The sequence below is a fragment of the Gallus gallus genome, chromosome 15 (assembly GCF_016699485.2).
Source record: "Gallus gallus isolate bGalGal1 chromosome 15, bGalGal1.mat.broiler.GRCg7b, whole genome shotgun sequence".
NCBI classification, from domain to species: Eukaryota; Metazoa; Chordata; class Aves; order Galliformes; family Phasianidae; genus Gallus; species Gallus gallus.
The window spans coordinates 2,668,068-2,691,522 of record NC_052546.1 but is presented as its reverse complement, the minus strand read 5'-3'; the positions used below and the strand labels follow the sequence as shown (position 1 = coordinate 2,691,522).

Here is a 23,455-nt window from a genome sequence, read left to right as displayed (position 1 = left end):
TCTGTATTCTTTTAGATTGAATCTGAGGGTGTGATGGAGTAAGACTCAAAACAATTCGGAGCAAAACCACTGACACATAGTTGGAGCCACACAGTCTGTGTAAACAGAAAGCAGACCTTCTGTTTCCCATACACAGTGTAAAACATGGCTGCTCACCTTTGAGGTAGTGACTCTCATTAAGAGAGAAATAAATCACTGCAATTAATAAGCTCCCTGTCTCTGATCACGCTGCCCTGCTGCATGGCTAATGTGTGCTGCAGGAGACAGCCAAGGGGAGAAATGAAATTCTTCCGTAAAAGGAGTGCATGTCTGTTCTTGTAGGGTTTAGTCCTTTTTCTTTGTTGTGAGCTCTCCATAGACACTCCGCGTTTACCATTTTCACTCATCTCTACTTTTGAACACCCAAATTTCACAGTATTTAAATCCAAACCCATTATTTTTTTTCACCATAGAGGTTGGATCCAAAGTGGCCTTTGTGTTAATGCTTTCTGAAGTTTCTAAGTTTTAATGTGAGCCGCAATCTGTGCTGTTTCCTGAGCAAACACGAATGAACTGCCTCCACCAGCCCTGCCGGTACAGGATGGGACATGAAACCACTCAGGACTTTGTTCTCACACAGCAGCAGTGCCAGTGTTTGGTTTTGTTCTCCTTGGGGTTAGGTGTGCTGGCAGCCACCTCCCCGGCATCGCCATGGAAGATGGTGTGTTTTGGTTTGGGAATGGGGTGGGGAAGAACAGCTGATTAAATCCTCACCAGCAGCCTCTGCCTCCCAAGCTGATGCTGTTGCTGACAGGTGAAATGCCATTCTGAGGTGGGGAGCCCATGGCAGTAGGAACAAGCCCAAAGGCCTCACAATTTTAATAGCACTGATCTAAATAATTAACATTCATTGCACTGATTTGCATGGCAAAGTGTATTCTAGATCACAGAAGGAAAGTGGCAGTTTTGTTGCTTAGGTTTCTAAGCTTGATGTTTTAGAGGTGAGAGATAGGAGGAGGCAAACAGGCTGTTAATCTGCCATCTCCTCAGTCTGCTCTAGCATCTGAGGTCTACTACTTGACCTGTTTCTTGGCTTTAAAATCATACAAAGCTAAAGTCTTTGCTGGGAAACGGGCTCATTTTGGGTGAGTGCTTTGTTTTATGGATAAATAAATGATGATGATAACACTGGAGGACTGCAGATCTCCAACACTAATGTATTTTTCAGGAGACTCTGATAGCTGTGGTATCCTGGGTATCCTGAGAAGCACACTCAGTGTGCTTCTAAGGCACATGCTTTTTGAGAAGAGGTTGTTTTTCTTGGCTCAAACTGAGTCTTAGTTTAACTGCATCCCACAAGAGTCCTGGTGGCCTCCTCTGTCGGGCTGGGAAGAGTGCCCAACTGTTTCAGTGTCCGGGGTGGAAAAGCATCTCCTCCAGTACAAATGGGTGGTGTGTTTTCCATGATTCTCTGTTCTAGGAATCACTGGATTCAAATTCCTGCACAGGTGAAGCCTAGCACTTCACAGAAAAATAACCAGATAGTTCCGAAGCCTATAAATACACACCTTGCCCAACATCTCTGGTTTCACTTCAGACCGAATGGAATTCTGGTAGTGCCAACTAGCATTCTTTCTCTTCCATTTGACCCAGCTTCTTTTCCACTCTGTCTGTGCAAGTGCTGCAGGAACAGTTGCTTCTCCCAATATCTGTCAGCCTTGGCTTCAGGGTGGCAAGTGATGCCAGCCCAGCAAAGTGGAGCACTGCCCGAGTCAACCACGTGCTATGCTACTGAGCAGGCTTGGGCTCCACGCAGTTGAAATTACTGTGCTGAGCACTCGTGCCATTACCTCAGCTGACCCTTGAGTGGGGATTGGGAAAAGCCTGGCAGGCTGTGGGGCCATGCTGGGCACAGCCATGATAAACACAGTTAATACTGAAAGGAGTTAGAGCCACCTACGCTTAATTTGGAGAACTCTGCTCTGGCTGCACGCAGGACCTGCTGCTATGGCCCCTAACGGTGCTTCTGGTTACAGAGGAAAGTAACAGATTTGAATCCACTTATGCAAGAGCTGAACTCTGCTTTCCCTTCCTTAATCCATTCATTTATTCCATGCTTCTCACAGTACATTGGGGTTGCAAAGATTTGCCTATGGGATTGGGGTGAGAACGGTGACTTACTGGCTCTTTTGTGCTGCACTGATCATTGAAAGGAGTATTTACTTCCTAGTTATGCTGGAAATAACTGCACTGATTTTAGTGCTTGGGTACCAGATGCTTAAATCTTAATGGCCTTTGGTTAATAAATGTTGTTTGTGTATCAGGGAAGCAAATAGACAAAGGTCACTTGCCAGCTGTGTTTAAAAAGAAATGCCTTAATAAAATGGTAGTAATTGGTGATACATATTCACCACCAGATTCTTAATTGGAAACTTCCTCTCATTAACTGCTTCATTTTAATGATTTCTTTATTCCCACCAGAGCAAGTAGAAGAGATTTTATGCAGTATGAAATATTACCTATTGACAGGATTGAGCTGAGAACCAGAGGGATGGTATTGGCACTGCTGCCGAAGGGGGAACTGCAGGTTCTCATGGGAGAGGCCACTAGAGCCAGATTAGTTGTAGCCTTAACAGTGACAACGGGGAGTAAAAGCCAAACAGGGATGCAAATAGAGATGTTCCTGTTCAGCCTCTCTCCAGCGAACCCAGCAGGGACAACACAACTTTGCATTTGCAATTTGCCTTCCTGAATATGCAGAAGTAGCTTAAACAGACTGAGAGTCTCTTATTTTGCTTTTGTTTCCAATCCTAGCATCCCCAGGGAGACATCAAGCCACCTGAGGCAGCTACTGCTGGGCCTTCTGCAGCGCAATCATAAGGACCGCATGGACTTTGGTAAGAGACCACTCCAGTTTTAGTTCTGCTGCCAGTCTGTGCCTTCTCTTCTGCTATTTCACTGCACAAACCTCTGTAGTTTTGGAGAAGCAACTAGACTGGTGGTACTTGTGTTTATCTGCCTGGGAGACTGAATGATCTTGGTTATTTTAGTATGTGCTGGAAAGGTCGGTATGGATTCCAATAAAGTTTTGTGAACCCAGAGATTTGGCAGACTTCATCAACTGCTTTCTAATTTATGTTCCCTCTCCTGGCTTCTGCTTTTGTAATCTGTCAGGTTGTCACACAATTGGCTGGTGAATAAAGTATGCTCACGTATACTTTCAGAATATTACTTTAGAGCCCAACTTGGGATAAAAGGGTTTGCTGCTTGTCTTTTAAGGATTGGTTTTCTGTTATTTTTTTGTTGCTTATCAGCAGAGGTGGATCATTTCCTTTGGGACAGCATGTGCTAGCTGATGAAGATAAACTGTTTTGCAGCCTTTGTTATTCCTTTGGATTAGAGATAATGGGAGTGCCTTTCTGGGGTTGCTGTCATCTGGGTAAAGCAAGCATATGGATTGACAAGTCTGATTGTAATTATTGCATGCTGAACGTAAAGGACTACTGTTTACGATGTTGCAGAAATAATGAAACAAACCTTTTCAAAAGGGAGTTATTGAAGACATTGACAGACTGACTTGAATATAAGTACCTTTCTCAGTAGTCCCTGCAGATCTTCTATCTGGGTTGTGGATCTCTGCCTCTTGATACATCTGCTGTACATCTCAAAAGAAAAATACATTTGAGGTTCCCATTTCCCCGCTGTCAGAAAAGGAGCCAAGTGAACTTTTTTAGCCACCCTGTTAGCTGGTTTTGTACCTCTTCTGAATAGAGCATGTGAGTCATTGTCTCTCCAGCACTTGGAAATTTAAGATAATATACTTTGATTTCACTCAGGACAAAGTTATGGAACATCTTGCTGGATTGAGATTGTCTCCCCTTCCTCACATAAGGGATCCTTTTCTCTACAGATTGGCATGTCCTTGTAATATGTAATTATTTCTTAGGGAGGGTTTGTTAAAGGAGCTTATGCTAGAGATGTTTCTTGTACCTTATAGAAGGATGCCATTGAGGTCTACGCATGTTGTATTACAGTATCTCCTGTCAGTTAAGAGGAAAGCATGTGCCAGAGCAGTGATTTATTTAAGACCAATACACCTCATCCTCATCATCCAGTTTTGTTCTTTGCCTCATCCCTCCTTCCTTCTGACTCTTTACTTCTGCCTAAATATCTGAGCTTCATCCCTGCTTGTGACCCAACTGTTTTCCTTTCTCTGATGTCATCTGCTGCTAGGTCTTCAGCTCCTTTACAGTCCTGGGGGCTCAGAGCCTGAAGTATGCTTGCTGAATGGACCTTTAGTCTTTTCCTTAGAGCGTCAGCTCAGGTGATGCCTCTTGCCAAAAGAGTAGCACTGCTTAGCTGAGAGCACTTCCCTGTGCCCAACTATTGTCATGTCTTCAACTGCTGCCTGTGGCCAGCTGCGCACAAAGCATTAATGTCCTACAGCTCAAGATCCTGTCTGAAGCAGATCTCCCCCCACCTCCTCTTCCCTTAGATGGCAGGTGCTTTGGCCTGCTGCTGGCAAACTAACTGAAGGCTGCTCTGTTTACCTATGCTATTTATAAAAGGTCTAATTTGGCTGATGGTCTATACCTTTGTTAGCTGTCCCCTTTACCTTCCTGTGCTCTGACAGTTAGGTTCCATGTGTGCTGCTGGGTCAGGGCTGCTCTTCTTTGGTCCCTGAGGCCCTCTGTAGTCCCCTAGAGATAGGAGCAGTACTCTCCACAGAGCTCCCTCACATCTCAGCTGCCCCATACAATTGCACTGCATGAGGTTGAAGCTCCTTTTACTTGTTGTATGTTCTGCCAGGAATGGATGGTCTTTGCAGTCTCAAGATTATCTAGAGAAAAACAAAGAGGGTTTCAAACTGCAAACTGCCTGTTGATTATTACAGTTTTTCGTTAAATTTTGCTTTGCAAGCACAACTAACTAGCAACTACCAAGCAGCTTTGAGGGGAAAGCATGAAAGAAATAGTCACTTCCACCCTCTAAGATGTTACCGCATAACCAGCTGAATCAGCTGAGCTGAGGGGATGGTACCTCTAGGGGAGTGGGCTGAAGAAGCAGCATGAAAGTCAAGCAGACTGACAGCTCCTGATGAATAAGGATGTCCTCCATCCACAGCAGATGTTATCTGAGATTCCAGCATTCCCTGCCAGAGGTTTCCATTACTTCTGTTGTGCTGAGCACCAAACCAGTGGGCTCTGACTGCAGGCCTCTCTCACTGCAGCGGCAAGAAAGGGCTGAGGGGAGAGGGATTATGTTTAAACAAAACAAAGGGCCCCACAAAATTGAAACCAGTTTCTGCTTTCTGGAAAGCTGTCTGGGCAAAGAGGAACTGTTTACAGAATTCAAGAATCTGTAAACCTTGGGTGTTGCAACAGGAAATCCATGCTGGGAAAACAAGTTGAACGGCTTGCAGTTAGCCAAGTAATCAGTGTTGATCCATGACTAATGCTTCTGAAAGGCTGAGTTGCTTTGTATTGCTGATCATGACGGGGAGGAATCGGTACAGAACTGCAGCGGATTGGAGATGAGGGAATCAGGAGAAGCTACTTAGGAGGACAGGAAAACATGTAGAGTCTCTAGCAGGCCAACACAGAAGCATTGCATGACCTGGATAACTAGAAAATTCGCCTGTAATGAGCACAGGTGCCACAAGGAGTTCTGTGATTGTAATTCTGTGGTGGCCGTTTGGAAAATGCATTTCTGCCTTGAATGCAGGACGAGTTCAGCTCTGTGTATTATAGAATGTCACTCAATAGAAGTCATTTGTCTCTTTTGTGGAATTAGTGGCAGCACGATATAATAAATGTATAGCTCCCCTGGATCCCTACAATTAGGGTGACTTGTCATTCTGATCAACTAAGAATTATGGCTTTTAATGCTACTTGGCATCTTAGCATTTGCCTTTTCTTGCTGGTAAGAGCTTTTGACACAGTCGTGCCAGCTTTTGACATAGTTTCTGGCCCTCAGTAGCTGATTCCAACAACTGCAGTAGCTGTTGAAAGATGAAATTATTTGCAATTAATTTACTGAATGCTACTGGCATTCTGGGCTTGGTGCTTGCAGCAAACCATTACCAGATTCTTTAATAGTCTGTGGGGAAGGGAAAGCCACTTGGACATACTTGAGACTTACCACCAGTACTAGCTGGTTAGCTTGGCAAAGCTTTTTTTCTCCTTGCCTTTTTTCATTAATGTAAGTGGCCCACCTGGTTTCCCTCCTCACCCCTAGCTGATGTTGCAGGGATGCCTGGTAGCACAAAAGCTGCTGTTTTTCTGTTGTTGTTTGGATTGTTTTTTTTCCCCCATACTTAAATAGTGATCCTTGGATCCAAGCAACTTCATTTTTTTGTGGAAAAAGTGCCACATCTTTACCAGTCTCATCTGCATTCTTTACCACTGCTGTCTGCAGTAGTCAGCTTCCACGATTAAGTGACTAGATTGCATGGAAAAATACTGTAAAAAGTACTGTACCTTGTTATGCTTGAACTGCTTTGTAAACATGTTAGTCTTTTCCTTTCACTGACTCATTGCTCTTGGTATTTTTTTTTTTCAGATGAGTTTTTTCATCACCCATTCTTGGATGCAAGTGCCTCAATGAAAAAATGTAAGTGTTGCATTTTCATTACAACAGTTTTCAAACCATGACATCTTCCTGTGCTGCTAGCTCAAAAGGAAAGAAAAAGGCTGCTTTATGTTTTCTTGTTGTTCAGGTGTGGATTCAGGGGTCATTACTGTGTAATGTCCAGACTTTGCCATCAGAATTTATTTAATGTTGCTGAATTATCTTCAAAGGGGGAATGTGAGGGCTATTTAGAAACCTAATTCAGAAGTAAATGTATCTTTGAAATGCATTCAACTCTTCTCTATGGAGTGCTTGTCCAGTGGGGATACTTGCAGGTAAGCAGGATTGTGTGGGAAGATCTTGTTTTCATCTGTATGTATAGGACAGCTCAGTACAGTGAATGGGTAGAAGGAAGCTGACGTTGTTATCACTTTCTAGGTGGGGTACCTTAGGCTGGCTTTGCTGAATTGCAGGTTCCAGTTACTGTTCTATAATACACTGTTCTAGTGTTTACCTCAAAATTCTTGCTAAATTTTATCTTAGAGGAAGATATGTTTTGGAGCTCTGTGAAAACTGGTTGAAACAACAGTTGTCTATTGAAAATTCTTGCTGCTTCTGAATCAAAATTTTTGCAAACTTTCAACCATGTGTACTGCAATTGAGAGGTTTATTTTTGGTGAAAAGTAATTCAGAATTGTTGCCAATGCATGGGATATAGTTCTTCTCTGTCCAAGTGACTAGGTTTAATGGAATTCTGTGTAGTCATCTACTTTCTTCTGGAAGTATATTTGTGGGCCTTTCATCTCTTATGTAAGAGAGCCAAGATTTCCAGCAGTGGCTGCTTTGGGGTGCCTGATACGAGGGCTGGGAGTTTCAGAGGAAGTGTGCCCAGTGCTTTCTGAACACAGAGCCCCTTGGACAAGTGTTGCAGCGGATTCCTCCACATCTAAAGTCTGCACTGATCTTCAGTCTCTTGCCTCCTCTTTTCTGGTCCAGAGCAGAATTTGAGTTACTTCTGATACAGATTTTTAACTGTGTATGTAGGTGACCATCCTGCGGGCAAGAAAAGATGCTTCTGGTTTAGGGGAGCTTGCAAGCCAACAAGATGCGGTGTGAGTCCTGGGAAACAGGACTGCTCCACAGGGAGGAAAAGATTCTGCCTTTTTAGGACTGCTCCTAAGCCAGCTCAACACCCAGCACCTGCTCTACCACTGTTCTCTGGGAAAAAGCCTTCAAAGTCTGATCCCTCAATGGGCAGGGAAGGACTCCCACAGCTCTGCCTTGCATGCTCACCAACTCATCTCCTGCCTCCAGCTGTTCCATTGCTTCACTGGCCGGGAGAATGGGAAACCCCCAGCAAACAGGGAAAGGTTCTCCTGACTTGGCCTCAGTTTTCAACTTGTGCACACTTGCTATGTAGAAACCAGAGGCACCATTACAAGCAGGAGATCATAGCTCAGCCTTTGCCCCCAGCTGCACCAGAATTAATGGTGCATGGTCAAGGCCCAGTAAAGAGGGCACCTGTGCAGGCAGGTAAGGACTATCATAACTCCAAACCTCTGCTGTCCCCCATCCCCAGGCGTACATCCACAGCCTGGAGTCCTCTCCAGGCGGGATACACTACTATTGGTTTTGAAAAGATGAGGGGAGAAATACATTCCCATCTTGGGAAGCCATTAAATTGTTGTGTACTGGGAGAAGATTGCTGCTGGAGAAGAGCCTTCTTGTAGTCTGCTGCTGCTGGATGGCAGTGGTGAATGGAGGCATCTGGGAAGTACTGCAAAGAGCCTGGACTACTTCCATGTGGAGCCTTTGATTTTTTTTTCCAGTAGGTGAGAGAAGAACGTCAGCAAATGCTTGGACCATGGTGACCTTCAAAAGACTGCATGAATTATGTCAGGATGCTGCTTAACATGGTAGCAGGCTTCATATTTACACAGATGTAGATGATGAAACAAGATCACGGTGGCTCAAGGGCTAGCCCACTAAGGCTTTATGTGCAGAACTAAGCCAAGTCCAGAGCTAAGTGCAGAACTAAGCCAAGCTTATTGTGCTGCTTTATCTGTATGAATCACTGCAGCATGAATGCGGGAAGTATCAAAGAGGAGAAGAAAGTTGGTTATATCTGAATCATGATGGCCATGTTCACATTGAATTGTGGAGTCCTCAGGCTTGGAGGAAGGACAGTATACCCTTATTTGTTCTCCCAGGGAGCTGATAATTGTGCTACCAGTGACTTCAGCGGAAGCAGCACTAGCACATGCAGATTTGAGTGTGCAAGTTTCTCATAGGAAAGTTTACTGCATCATCTGCTCAGGTCTACAACCTCTGATTGTAGAGGTGGCCTCTGCCCCTGCAGGCAGATCAGTGCTGACTGCAGAGCTGAGGACATCATCCAGCCTTCCATGTGCTGCCAAGGGTCATTCAGATCTGGTTAAAACACAGTGATTAAAAAAGAGCCACAAGCTGTTCATTCTGTTTGGATATTTTAGTGCCCCATCCTGGGAAATCAGATGAAAAGATGCTTTTTTTTTTTTTTTTTAAACAGTGGGATTTTGGAATTCAGAATGACATTTAGGAGTTCCACTGATTTCCTAAGTGGGGAATTTTGAAGTTGCTGAGAAGGTGTAGGCTCCCCCACTTACATTTTCACACTTTTCAAGACGTTTCAGCAAAATCGACAGCAATGTCAGAAGTTTTCAAATCTGACATCTCTGACAAGGTCATCCTCTGCTCGGCAGTTTCGAGGGATGGTTGTTCCCATCTCCCTCCAATCATCTCACTCTGAAGCGAGGACCTAAATCCTCTGACGTCCAGGGTTGACCACAAAGCTCTGATTGCCTCTGGACTTACCCTGGAGAGTGGGTTCAGGGCCTTGGGTTTTCTTAACTGAAACACCCTCTTTTTCTCTGTTCATAATTAATTTTATATTGTGGGTTTTGTACCTGTGACTGAGTGTACTACAGAAGTGTACAGTTTGGTTAATAAAGTCTTTACAATACCCTGTCTAGTCAGGATGTCGTCTTTCTGTAGCCACGATTCTGCTCTCCGTGTGGTATGGGGCAGTGTGTTACAGTAATAGGGCGTAATTAGATGCTTGTGCAAGTCTGCTCAGTAAACACACAGTAATTGGTACCTGCACAGATTGTTTGGGAGATCTTTGCTCCTGTCTTTAATGAATGCTAAGCTGGTACCTCCTTTACTCTGACTTAGAGTATAACTCATGAGCAGTTAGTGTTCATAAGCAAACACGACAGTGCTAGTGGGGTGGTTCAGTGTCTGGGAGATCTGTCTGACTTGGGGCCTTCTTCCATCTTTATAATCTTGGTGTCCCTCATTGCACAGGAAAGTACTAGCAAAAGATCACCTGAACTTCTACGCTAGCAAAATGGTGGTGGTGCAATTTTTTTAACTATAAAAAGCAGCTTATTCTTCAGGCAAGTGCTTTCCTCTTAAACTAGTGCCTTGTCTGCAATTAAGTAACTTATTAATAGCTGGTTTTGATTAAATTGAAATAATTACAAAAATGTTTCTCCAAATGTGCATAAAATTCTGATTCCAAATAAAACTGAAGGAGAGCAGGAGGATCAGTTATTTTTAGGGCAGCCGAGTTCCTTGTAGGGTGATGTGCCAGCAGGGCTTTCTGCAGGTGTAGGGTCTGGTATCGGGATCCACACAGCTGCAGCACAGCCTTGTCTCTGTGCCTCCTAGCTCTCTAGTTCAGAAACCAGTTGCTGTTGGATATCCAACCAACATCTACAATGACTGCTTTGTTGCTGGAACAAGTTGGAGAGGACAATTATGAAAACAGACTTATTTACATTACAGTTACAACCCAGCAATTTCTGGATTTGGGTGGGGGCCTACCATTCATGTTAACATTCCCCACATTCAGACTTGAGCTGAAAGCATGATGAGCCAAGTGTTTGTACCCTTTTTAATTTTAAACTGGGAGTGCCAGGGTGTGTGAAGGAGATGGAAGCGAGTGTTGTGCTTTCAGGCTGTCTTGTGTGCCTTACGTGGAAAAATGCACCAACGTGTGCACATAAGGCAGAGATGCATGGACTGAAAGTCCATTTTTAGCATCAGGACCTTTTGTATTTGACCTCACGGTATTACAGCGTGGATTTGGGGAGCTTGCTGGGTTTAAAATGAGAACGTGATTAAAAATGCTGTATCTGAAGGTTGGGCTTTGAACAGATAGCGTTTTAATTTGAGTTTCAGTTGGTAGTGAATTCTGCCTCCTTGTCTGTCTTTCTAGATTAATGGAAAGCTGGCCAAAGCAAACAGACAAAATTAGAAAAGGCTCAATTCCAGCCAGGTTTAAATCAATAATAAACACAAAACCAAAATTAGAATGGAAAGGACCTTGAGAGAGAACTGATATGACTGTAATGAAAGTACCAATTCCAGGAAAAACAACCAGCACTACAAGCTTTGCAGTGGGTACATGTGGACACAGTCCAAAAGCTGCTTACTTTTTCTTAAGAGCCTTTGCATAGTGGGAGGGTCTGTATGCAAAGGTGAGTGGTCCAGAGCAGCTGGCAGGATAAAAATGGGGGGATTCACCTCTGGTTCCTGGTATTAAACAGCTGAGAAAGGTCTGAGGGATTCCTCTGTGGGAGTCTGTGAGATCAGAAGCGGTGTGGTAGAGGCAGGACAGAGCTCTCTGTTTTGCAGGCAACTTCCCAGACCTCTGTGTGTGTTCCCTGAGCGTGGGGAGTGTGAAGCAGCTGTGCTGGAAGCCTGGGGAGCTGGAAGGGGATGTGGGTGGTGTAGCTCTCCATGCCAAGCCCTTGACCGACCTCCCAGAACGTCCATCTTCAGGGCACCACAGTGCTTGCTCCTGTACTGGATCCAGAGCCGTGTGTTTTAGCAGTGCATTGCAGGAAGCAAACCAAGCGTGGCACAGATGCAGGGGGTAAAAAGAGAAAAAAAAAAAGTACTCAAAAGCTTTAGAAAGATTTCATTAATTCTGGTTTTGCCATGCAGTGCTCTGGTGTGTGTTGTAATGCACTGGGGAAGGCACCTGTATGTGTGCACATCACTGCTCCTGGGGCTTCCTATTGCATAAGCCCCCGAGCTCTGAATTGGTTTCTGTTTGCAGTACAACTTAAACATTTGGGTTTTGTTTATGTTAACAAGTAGGGGGAGAAGAGCACCGTGACCCCGTTCCAGTTAATAAGTCTACACTTTTTTGGCTTTGTTTTCCTGTTGTTGGATTTCGTTACATCTCCATCAGTCTAAGGAGTTCAGCCTTGAAGTGGCTGTTCTCTTTGTGCTGGGAGACAGTGATCTCACCATCCTTCAACCCTCTTTGATAGGCTAAAAGGGAAGACCTTATGAAGCCTTTTATTAGAATGGTTGTTTTCCTATTCTTTCATCATTAAAACACTGTTCCAACAGTTAGTTGCTGAGAGGTGTAGTTTCGGTTTCCTTGCTCTACTGTGTTGGCTAGAACTTTGCAGTAGTTGATGCAAAAAGTGGCAGAGTTTTACTTCAAAGAGAAGTGTTCTTTTAGATATTATTGCCCCTCCTTGCATTAACAAGCATGGAGTCATTAGCATAGACCCTGTAAAGGTAGAAAATGGCACAAGATACAAATTCTCTGCCAATTCAATGGAAGAAAAGCAAAGCAAAATGCTCTTCTCGCTTACTTGTCCCATCTGATCTCTGTTTGAAGTAATTCAACTATCAAAATGGTTGCACGCTCAAATTTGGTCTTGGTTGGATGTTCTGAGGCCTTCCACCCCGAGAGCTGTAATGGTGAATGAGTGTGTGGAGGAGTGGACGGATGCAGAGCTCAGAACTGAACAGAATGCCAATTTTTCTGCTGTTCTCCTTTAGTTGGCAATATCTGGTATATGAGATAAACCTGTTGTAAGAAGATGAAAAAGGCACTTTAGTATTGATTCACATTGACAACTTATTTTGTATTGATACATATATTTTTTCTTTTTTTCTCTTTCCCTTATTTTTAGCTGCTTCTGTGCCAATGCCTTCTTACCCCAGTTCAGGCTCTGGTAGTTCCTCCAGCAGCTCTTCTACTTCCCACCTGGCGTCACCTCCTGTAAGTACAGCTCAAAGGATGCACCACTTCTGTTTGCAGGCTTCTTGCATGCTTCTTTAGAAGTGTAGCCATTGCTTTTGCTGCTGTCTGATGTGAGTTACAGAAAGCCTGAGTTCTGCCTGGGTTTGGTGCGCTGTGTTTTTCAGTCTGCTTATACTTTGCATTCTGAATGTTGTCTTTCTCTCCACAAGAAATATTTCAAAGTGTTATTGCCTGTTACGTGAAAAGCCTTTGTGAAAGAAGTTGGTGTTAATATTGTTCATGTTGGCAGAGATAGAAAGCTCTTCGGAACCAAAAAAAAGTCATTAATTCAGGGCATAGCACTGCTTATTTGGCTGCAAGTTCTCTATTCTCAAGCAGAGTCTCTGCAACCTGACAGCATATCGACCCTTTTTTTGACAGATGACACTCCTCCCTCCTGACCAGCATTCCCAGCCCCACAGAGACGCATTCAGCAAGGCTGTTTGCTCACACCAGGCCCGCCACAGTCTGGTGGTCTCCTGAGGGTTGGTCTGAACTGACAGCTTTCTCTCTGGTTACCTGAAATTACGAGAACTGTCTTGAAGGGTAGGACATGAACTGACCAGTGCAGTGACATTCCTTCAGCTCGCTGAACTGAAAGCTTGTTTTTGGAGGCTGCTGGTGGAAGCTGCCTTTTGACTTTGAGCAGAGGGATGCTGGTGGTGTGATGGGTAGTGGAAGGGAGAAGGACTGAATGTTCTCGTCTTCTCCCTGTTACTGCTGCTTTTTGCTTTTTTGATGAGGTTTCCCCATGCCAAGGCTTCTCACCTCCTTCAGAAAGCGCTGTGACTGAGGCTTCCTTTCTGTGTTTGTGGAAAATACTGTATCTGCAGTGAGGAACTGCTGTGGGAAAGGTATAGGGCACAATCTGAAGCTGATTTGTGTTCTCATGGTGCGGGCTGCACAGAGAGGGAAGGTCTGTTCTCTAAATGTCACACAGTTCTGTCCCTGACTGCATTTTTATCCCCTGCAGCCCCAGGCGGAAAGGTTCTTGGCTGGGGTGTTTCATGGCCAGAAGGCTCCAGGGGTGGGTAGATAGGATCAAAACCAGACTCTCTTCCCTTAAGCTTTCCTGGTTCAGGGAGCAGTGCAGACTCACTGCCCTACTGTGGGGTCTCCGTGTTAGAAGTGTACTGCACCCATCTCAGTCTGCATTTGGAAGATATGCTGACAGAGCTATGCTGGCTCAGCATGTGAAAAATGCCCTGTCTGCAGGGCAGGGCTAGTGTATTGCATGGAAGAGAGCTTTGATAGCTGGGAAATTCCTTCTGCCTGTGTATAATGCGTGTGCAGTGAGAGTCAGTCCCTTGTAGGGACGGCAGGAGAGGCTTTTATGGGCAGACAGAGCTAAATAGGGCTCAAGAAAGAGCTGTTTCAGATCTTTTTCATGAAAAAAAAAATGCATTAGGATAAAGATTGTGATCTGCACAGCGGACAGTTCTTAAACCATCCAGTCTCCTCCATCTGTCTGTCAGAGGTGAGGATTGTGGGGCTTTCCTTCTTCTGGCTGAAGAAGAAATGGAGCTGTCTTGAGCCTTTTGTGCCTCTGAGAGCAGGTGATGTTCATCTGCAGAATACTTGGCTTCCTTTGGGTCTCTCTAACTCCTCGTATCAAAACAGCAAAACAGGATTGTCCCAAAAGTGCAGACACTGTGTATGTGTTTGTGAGTAGAGACACAGTGCGTAATATATATATATTTTTAAAAAAGAAAGCTCTGAAAGCTTTTCTATTTCTCAGTCTCACCAGATTGAGTTGGTATCAAATGCACTGTTGATCCAGAAAACCTTAGCATTAGCAAAGGGGTCTGCAGTACCTGAAGTGAATTTTTCTTATCTGAGGTGCATCAGACATGCTGGCACTATGTTTTGTATAACAAAAGATGCACAGTTCTGACACTGACATAAAAAGCTGTTCCTTTTTGGTAAGCTGAACATCTGCCTCTGGCAAGCTCTCAGCCCTGGTTTATGAGAGAAATGCTGTCTGTAGCCTTGTGCAGCTCGATTTAAAGGATCCAGCAGAATGATGAGGTAGCTGTGCTGAAGCCAGTGTTTGTTTTCTTCTTGAATTAGCAGTCTCTTGGAGAGATGCAGCAGCAGCTGCAAGAGAAGGCGTTAGCATCTCCTACCCAGGATTCCCCCGGCTTTCTGCATGGATCGAAGGACTCTGCTGGAAGCAGCAGTAAGAACTCATCCTGTGACACTGATGACTTCGTTATGGTCCCTGCACAGTTCTCAAGTAAGTTGACTTCTGGAAATTGCAGACATTTTGAGGAAAGGGGGATGTGGGTCCTGAAGGTGAAACATTGATTGAAGCTGTTTTGACTGAATAGCAGGAATGTTCTAGTTCCTAAGCTGCAAGAGACATCTGGCTGTCTGGTTAATTTCACAGGATATTTAGTAATTATCTTCAAAGATGGGATATGAGAGTAAAGGTTATTTGGGGAATGCAGTAAGAGATTGAACCTGGAAATCCAATTGGAAAAAGAGATAAGTAGGCTCACAGAGAAGTGTCTCCCTCTCCCAGAAGATGTTCCCGTATTATCTTATGTTCATTTTCACTCAGGAGTGCAGACAAAGGCAAGATTTCAACTACCAAACTGGATTTTATAGTTGAAAAATTTAGGAAATTTAAGGGAAAAAAAAAAAAAAAAAAGGTGTTGGATTTTTCTTCAAATATGTTGAATTTGTTATCAGTACCTCTGTGTGTTTATACTTTGATAGGAATTGCATGAAATATAGACAGGGGCCAGAGCTCCAATGCAGCTGCAGACCTAAGTATGTTTATGTTTAAGTACTTAACCAGCAGAAGGATGTTTTTCAGTCTTGGCCATGTGTATGATAATTTGCTGAGTTGGAACGTGGGTGAAATCACAGCATTTATCACCAAGACTTCGTGGTATGAGGATCAGCAGCATCCACAAACTTAAGTTCAGCCTGTGTGAATTTGGCAAATCTCTGACTTCTGAAGCAACTTGGCAGACCTTGAAGGAGCAGGAAATTCTACCCCAAATCTCAGTTGCTCTTTTGGGGATATGGTCATTAATGTTTCTTTGCTCCATTATTCCACAGGTGAAATGACTGCAGAGGCTGCAGGAGGGAAGCCGATCCAAGACAGCCTGATGTACAGTGGGTAAGAGCAACAAGGCAACTGAAATTGTTGAATGTGTGTATGCTAGTGTGAACACAGCTTCTGGAGTTGATACTCTTTTATGCTTAGCTTCCTCATCCATTAGGACTAAACTGCAATTCATTTGCTGTAAGGCTCTTTGTCGCAGTTGAAGTGGCATAAGACAAATGCAATCTAAAGGGCCTTTCAGTCCTATACCACTGCCAGGTGATCAGTGTGTGGCACCTGAATACTGGAGTGTATGTGGGGCAGCATGACAGATCCAGGGCTCCTATTATTAGGCTCAGGGAGGGTGCTGGGCAGACACAGCTCTGTTCTGTGTTCTGCAGGGGGAAGCAGGATTGTTTCACAGATTCCTAATGGCTTGGTTTTATCATTTTTTCAGGAGTTCTCTGGTGACTTCAGCTGGCTTGGAAAGCCAGGGAAGAACACCATCTCCTTCTCCCCCTTACAGCAGTTCTCCTAGCCCCTCCAGGTAAGAAGGACTATTCTGTGGAGGACTTAATCTTTGATTATTTAAACTCCCATTGACTTCCTGGATAGGAAGAGATGTTGGTGTGCTGAGCAAGTTCCACATCTCTCCTTTATTAAAGGGTAACAAGAACAACCTAGGAGAAACTTCCCTTGTCTCTGGAACGTGATAGCATAAACTCTAGAACTTGAAGCTTTAGGGTATGTAGTTGGTTTACAGGGAGCTGGCAGGCTTGCTTCCCACCTCATTCTCGTCTGCTGAGGAAGCAGGACATCTTTCATCGTCTATTCTGTCTGTATGGCAGCTGCTGGGGGAGGAGAGTTGGAAGGGAGTTCACGCTCAAGGAGGAGGAAGCCCCTAATTCTTACTTAAAAAGAAATTGTAGTCCCAGTCTGTGTTGAACATGCTTGTCACATAAACAGAGCCCAGAAAATGACAAAACATAGCCTGAAAGTATACAGATATAAAGGAGAAGAATATAGCTCAAAGCCTTGCTGACGTGATCAGATTAATTGGCAGACATATACCACAGTGTGGAGTATAATTGCATGAGACTTCTTATGCCATTACCTGCTAAGCTTTTTAACAGCTTATTCTGAATAAACTGATTCCTTTGCATTCTGGGGATCAGTCCTTATTAAAGGATTTGGCCATGTTTCTGGAAGGCAGTGAGTAGAAGTTCATGGACATTCGCTTCAATCACTGCCTTCTCTTTGCCAAACTGGCCTCATATTCTAGAGGATCACAACGTGGAAAGTCACTGCCAGTGGCTGTATTTCTGCTCTTGCTGTCTTTTCTGCTCTAGAGCTCCTTCCCACTTTTTCTGTCTGGTTCAAAGAAACACTGAGGCACTGCTTCCTAACGTGCCCAGGATGGGAAATAAAACTTAAATAACTAAATTCTGCAGCAGCCACACTGAGTCCGCAGTGCAAAGTATGATCTTTGAACTGCTGCCACCCAGCAATGCGCTTGTTATTAGCATGATTTTCAGTGCTCTTCATCATACATTTTGTGTGACCCACTGGTTCAGCACTTGGCTTCACTAGCACAGAGAACTCCTGGTTTTCTCTCCCTCTGCCTTTCGTGCAGGCAGCAGTTCTCCCTTTTCATGTGTGGCTCTAGGCTAGCAAGCTGTGCTTGGATGTAGTCCAAGTAGGACAGAAAGCAGAGTCTATGGCTGGCAATGGGCTTTCCTCAGGATATCACGATATACTGTAGAGCAGCTCTCCTTGTTAGGATTAGGTATAATTAAAATATGCTCACGGTTTGAGCTTTTTCTTTTTTAAAAGCTCTTCCACGTTGAAGATCTTTAATAAGTCTAACCAAAGGTACTTCCTTTATGTATCCCACAACAATGGATTAATGCCATTTCAAAGAGCTTTTAATTACTGCCAAGTAATTAAACTCCCTGTTTCAGGTTTATCTCTTTGTCTTTGCAAATTTATGGTCAATTGCAGTCTTTAAGGCTTGAGGCCAATTAACAGATTTAGTCTGTCAGCTAATTGGGGTGCTTTCTTTTGCAGCTTGCACCTTGTGTAGGACATCTGGCTCCTGTAGAAACTTGTATGACCTTTGGGGATAGGGAGAATCCTTTCACCCCAAATCTTCTTTTCCCTTAAGGGATTTTGGCCAGATTGAAAAGACAGTGTTTGAAATTTGTCTTGTCAGACTTCGTACACATCCTGACTTTCATCAGCCCTCAGATTTCTTGGTTAAAGCTGTTTACTGTGTCTGTCTGACTCCATGTCTTATGCTGATGGAAAGCAGCGAAAACAAAACCTCACTTTGCCACTGAGGGATTGGCAATCTTTGATGCCTTTATTTTACTGTATGTACCAAGAAGAAACAAGGCTTCTATGCTGTCTTTCAGAGGCAGATAGCAGGTGGTGAGTCTGTTCTCCAGTGAGAGAAGTAAGAACAAACAAGGAAGAGTATGTACAACTTAAAAAAATAAAAATAAGAGACCTGTTGAGAAAGGGAGAGAAATCAGAACCACTTGTTTCAGTTAATTGGAGAGTTGTGATTGACAAGTATTGTCATGTGCACAGTGCAGAGGATGGCAGTCACAAGCCTGCAGATCAGAGATTTGTTGAATGCTATTATCACAGAATGACAGAATGGCCTGGGTTGGAAGGGACCTCAAGGATCATGAATCTCCAACCCCCTGCCAGGCAGGGCCACCAACCTCCCCATTTACTAGACCAGGTTGCCCAGGGCCCCATCCAACCTGGCCTTGAACACCTCCAGGGACGGGGCATCCACAGCCTCTCTGGGCAGCCCGTTCCAGCATCTCACCACCGTCCTGGTAAAGAACTTTTGGAAGAACTAGCTAAAGAACTATTGCCAGAAGCCATAACGTACTGCTGACATTCTCCAAAAAAGAAATTCTGCTGATACGATGTTTTGAACTGCCAAACAAGACACAAATTCTTCTCTCTTTCCATATGCACATATGTATGTTCTTGCTGGATTATGTGTCTGTTTTCATCTTCACCTCATGTAAAACAGCTCCTTTTTGAGAGTTAGACCTGAAGTGATGCCTCCTACTTCTGAGGGACACACACAGGTGTGTTGTACATTGACAGCATGGAATACTGTAGAAGCCTTCATTACCAGTAAGATCTTTCTGTAATTGTGCAGCCACCCTGCAATTGATGTCGGCAGTTGTAAATAACATTGCCATGGCAATTAATCCTAGAATACTGGAGCCTTTGGGAAAAGACTTTAGGCAGCTACTTACTTAAATGTGATGTTTGCATGGGTTTTGTGTAGTGTGTTTTCTATAGAGTTGTATACAGGTTAAGAATAACAGAGAAACTGTTACCTGGGAGAACAGATACCAGTCGTGAGCTTGTTAACCTGCTTGGATGGCAATGGAAAGAAGTCTGAAGTTTGCAGAATGGGCCTATCCCATTTTGTGGGTGTGATATTCTTGCTGACCTTGGTGAGCATGGAGATACTGGCTCCTGTCCCCTGGATTTATTCCCTCCTGAGTTGCTTTCTTCACCCTGCAGTTAACTTACAAATACACTGATAGGCTTCAGAAGTGTGTTTTCTTCATGATATGTGAAGACTTTCATAGAAATACCACTGCTGCAGCCATGCCTCTTGGCACCAAAGTCTTTGGTGGTGTCCTATGTGAGCCACGAGCATTCAGCCTTTGTTCAATTATGTGCTCTTTGGCCGTGGATCTGAGGCTATAGGAAACTGGGCCAATTGTGGCCTGAAATAACAGGGCTCCCATTTTCCTGAAGGGAGCGTTGCGCTTGGGCGGATGTTTTAACTGTGGGTGGGAATCATGTTGGAAGAAAGGTGCCTGCATCCAGGAGGTCTGCGGTGCCACTTCCCGTTCATATAGCTTTGAACTGCCTCCCAGGATAAATCCACAACCTGAGAGGAGCAAAAGGGGCACTCCCTGTGTGTGGTTGCCTTATAAAGATAATACCTCCAATTATCTGCCTGAAGGTCCACCCCTTACAAGAGACTTTGTCTCCTTTCAACAGCCGGCCAGGTCAGTTTTCCAGCAGCAAATACGGACACTCTGTGCCCATCCCAGTTCCAACACAAATCCATAACTACCGTCGGATAGAGCAGAACCTGCAGTCTCCTCACCAGTACGCCTCTCCTCGGTAAGTGCTGGGGCTGGGGATGAGGCCTGACATCAGTGTATTACACTCTGTTACATCTTGGGGCTCTTTTATGGTTGTTCTCTGTATCTCTAGAGGTTTTCAACATCTGTCACAATGTTGAAATTTATTTGTTGCCAAGTACTGTAAATTTTGTCTACATATGTATATGCAAGACAGCTCCCATAAGTTTTCTGTGCAGGCTGAAAGCCCTTTGGGGTCTCACCGCTTTTCCTACAGTTCTGGTGTCCAAACAGAGACAATCTGTGTCCAAACAGAGACATTCGTGTGGCACATTTCTCTATAAAAGGAAAAAGCTGAGGTAAACAACTGAAATGGGTAGGGATACAGAACTTACCTGACTTGAGCTTAATTGGTTCCTGTAGCTAATCACACCATCGATGACGCCTCTTACACGAGTTGCATGGTAATGTGGTTATGCAGTCTGATTAAGTCGTGAGCAATCCCTGCCTGTGAGGCAGAGCATGCTTTGTGAGGGCCCTCCGGAAGAGCTGGATGTCAGCCTTCATCTGGGCTCAGGGGTAATGTCTTGTACCTTCAAGAAATGCCAGGCTTCTGCCCCTTGACATGGGTAGTTGATTGGTTCGTACAGTTTTGAGATCTGGCTTAACAGTGGCAGCCCAGGCATGGACTGGTTGGAAGGAGAATTGCACAGGATCTTGAAGAGTTTGTACAGCGAGGGCAGAGAATATTCACAGTATCTGGATTAGTTCAAGTTTAGCTGTCAGAAGTAATAGGGTCAGGGTAATGCCTATGTCAGCCTGAATTTGGTCTTCTACCAGCTTAATTAAGGGTAAGGCTTACTTGTAGTGGACCAGAAATGAAGACGCAGCATTGATCTGAAGTGTGGATTGACGAAGATGTTTGTTTTCTGCCAGTGTTACTTTAGTTCTGTTCTACACTCAGTTATTTGAATGCGTGTTGATGTGGTGTAAGCTCCTTCCAGTTCCATACATGCCCTGTATTTCATATTGCAAAGCTTATGACAGGCTGCTGAGCTCAGGCTCACAGCGTGCAGCTGTGATACCTGTCTGGGATCAAACTCCTGTTTTGCTCCTTTGAGTCAGCACTGTGTAATGGCGTGATTAGCATTGTCCCTGCAGAGGAACTCGAGGAATGGAACCAATCAGATGATTCATGCTCTGCTTTTTTAGCATCACCTCAAAATCTCTGGCGTCATGTTTTTCTTCTGCCCCAGGAAGCCATATTTATCTCTCCTCATCACTTCCTCTAATCAGCGAATTCATTAGACATACTTTAAGAATGGAAGGAGAAAATTTCATGACGCATTTTGTATGTCATTCCACTTTTCCATCAGCTGTATCAAACAGGTTATTCCAGCCAAATGACTTGTCATGTTTGGAAGTCGTTTGACTAAAAACCTTGGCATACACTCACATTCTGAAATATCGACCACTGTCATCTGACTGGCTGGTGATGCCTGTGTGGCATAGCTTGTTTGTGGTCAGGTATCTTGCGTGTTGAGGTGATAATTATGTGTGCTTACTTCTGACCACATCACCTGTCCCATTCATCTACTTACAGGGCAGTATTGACATTCCACGTCTTTCAGCAGCTTCAGTCAGCTCCTGTTCTTTTTTTTTTTTCTGCACGTTCACAACAGATAGTATTTAGCCCCCTGGATGGTTGATATTTTGAAGAGTTGAAAACTTGGCAGAGCAATCAATACCTTCTTTCTGCCACTGAGTGTCCAGGTGTCTGCTTCCTTTTTGTGCATTCAATTTTGCTTCAGGACAGGGTGCTTGCTGAGTGTTACGCCTCTAAATCTGGAGCAACCTGAGCAGAAGTGATTTTTAGGTTAAAATTTTCAAGGATTTCCTTTTCTTTTTTTCTTTTTTTTTTCTTCTTTTTCCCTAGCATGTGAATATAGCGTGGATGTATTTGACTGAAGAACAGTAACAGATTGGAGTGAAGCTGGGGAGGAAGAAGGGAAATTAAATCACTCTTATCTCTATTACTGTTGTATTTTTCCCTGAAACATGACATCAAGTAACACATATACCTAGTAGTGTTGTTGAATAGGTTTATTGACAGTTCATCAGAGCAACTTTGCCTCTACTGCAGTTAGCCCTGTACTGCTTGTACTGCTGAACCCTGTATGGCTTTGTTCCTTCTGTTCAGATGCGTATGGGCAGCTTAATTCTGTGTTGCTGGGAGGGGAGACAGGGTACCTTGGTGATAGCATCCTTCAGTGGCTTGAGTAGTTTTTATTTTCAGCATTTTCACTGAGTCCTGTCCAGAACACCACCTACTGGCTGAGACTGAGATCCTTTCAGCAATGGAAAAAGTGTTTCTAAATCAAGAGTAGAATGAAGTATTTGCTGAAAAACTATTTCCTCATATGGAGGTCTGTAATGGGAATCATGGTGAAGGAGCATGCAGAGGTAGATTGGCATTTTGGTAGATAGGATTTAGGCTGTGCTCTTTGAAGTGTGATGGCACTGTTCAAAAATTGAGAAATAGTTAATATTCTCAAATCCCATTTCTCTCCAGAGTGATGGTGTGGCTCTATTCATGTTCTCCCTATTCTAGTTTCCTCTTTGTTTCTTTTTAGGCTAGGTGTACTTGAGGTTCCTGCGTGTGTGGCACAAACGATTTGATTTGAATTCTCCAAGGGGAGGTTTCATAAGTTATTACAGGAGTTTGGCACCCAGGCAGTACTGACCATTCCAGCCCAAAGAGAAACTCCTCTGGGTGTGATCTGTATTTATGTAGTCCTGGCACAGTGGGATTTTGATCCAGAATAAGCAACCATAAAGCTCCACATCTGTGGAAGTAGCACTCTGTGTTCGAGTGTGTGCTTATGGTGTTTTCCTTACTCCTCTTTATTAGCAACTGGAGTAATGTGTATTTTGTTTCCTGCAAGGTCTGGTACGGTCCGGAGATCTAGCAGTACAAGCCCTCTTGGTTTTCCTAAAACTGGTGCTTCCCCTCCTTATCCTGGAGAGCATGGATCTGTGCCTAGCTCTAGAAAGCTTTCCTTTGGCGGTGCCAAGCCATTTACTCCATCACCACAAGGTAAGATGTCAACTGGCATGTTACTGCTCTAATAAAATTATAGAATTGGTATGAAAATCATGTCTCTTTCCTGTAAAGAGGAGCTTTGACCAGGTATAGCTGTCAGATAATGGGAAGTTTGGATGGTTATGTCCTCCCATGACTCCTCTCAGTAGAGTAACAAGTGTTTTGGCCTTGGTAAAATGGAGCAGGGAACACCTTTTAGCCTCAGGAGAGGTGAGCAGTGTTCTTGTGTCTGTGTGAATCATGTTGCTGTCCTCTACAGAGGGCTTTTCTAGGACAAAATATCTTTTTTTTACCAGTTTGAAGTGAGAAAAACATAATCCAACTGCTGTCAGAGCAGAATTCCAACTGGCTCTAGAAGGCCTTGAAACTTCAGTGTTCCTACTGAAAAGTAGCTGTCTGAATATTCATACTCTAGCCCTCTGAATTAATGTCTCTGCAAAATAAGATTAAACTTGGCTAAAGGAGTACCAGCTAGAACTTTTCTCCTTATTTTACTATACAACCATGGCTGAGATTATGGGAGA

The 23,455-nt window shown here is 44.0% G+C and overlaps 1 protein-coding gene across 2 annotated transcripts in view; it reads left to right on the top strand.

The window, feature by feature from the left end:
- ULK1 (unc-51 like autophagy activating kinase 1) overlaps positions 1–23,455 on the top strand; it is a 90,316-nt gene that overhangs the window by 50,353 nt on the left and 16,508 nt on the right. The window contains exons 11-18 of one of the 2 annotated variants that reach the window (XM_415091.8): positions 2,794–2,876; positions 6,541–6,591; positions 12,531–12,619; positions 14,714–14,876; positions 15,710–15,770; positions 16,153–16,242; positions 19,743–19,868; positions 22,774–22,925. In XM_415091.8, the coding sequence (XP_415091.5) occupies positions 2,794–2,876; positions 6,541–6,591; positions 12,531–12,619; positions 14,714–14,876; positions 15,710–15,770; positions 16,153–16,242; positions 19,743–19,868; positions 22,774–22,925 (815 nt within the window). Of the gene's footprint in view, positions 1–2,793; positions 2,877–6,540; positions 6,592–12,530; positions 12,620–14,710; positions 14,877–15,709; positions 15,771–16,152; positions 16,243–19,742; positions 19,869–22,773; positions 22,926–23,455 lie in introns of both variants that reach the window. The other variant, XM_015275647.4, reaches the window with a different exon arrangement.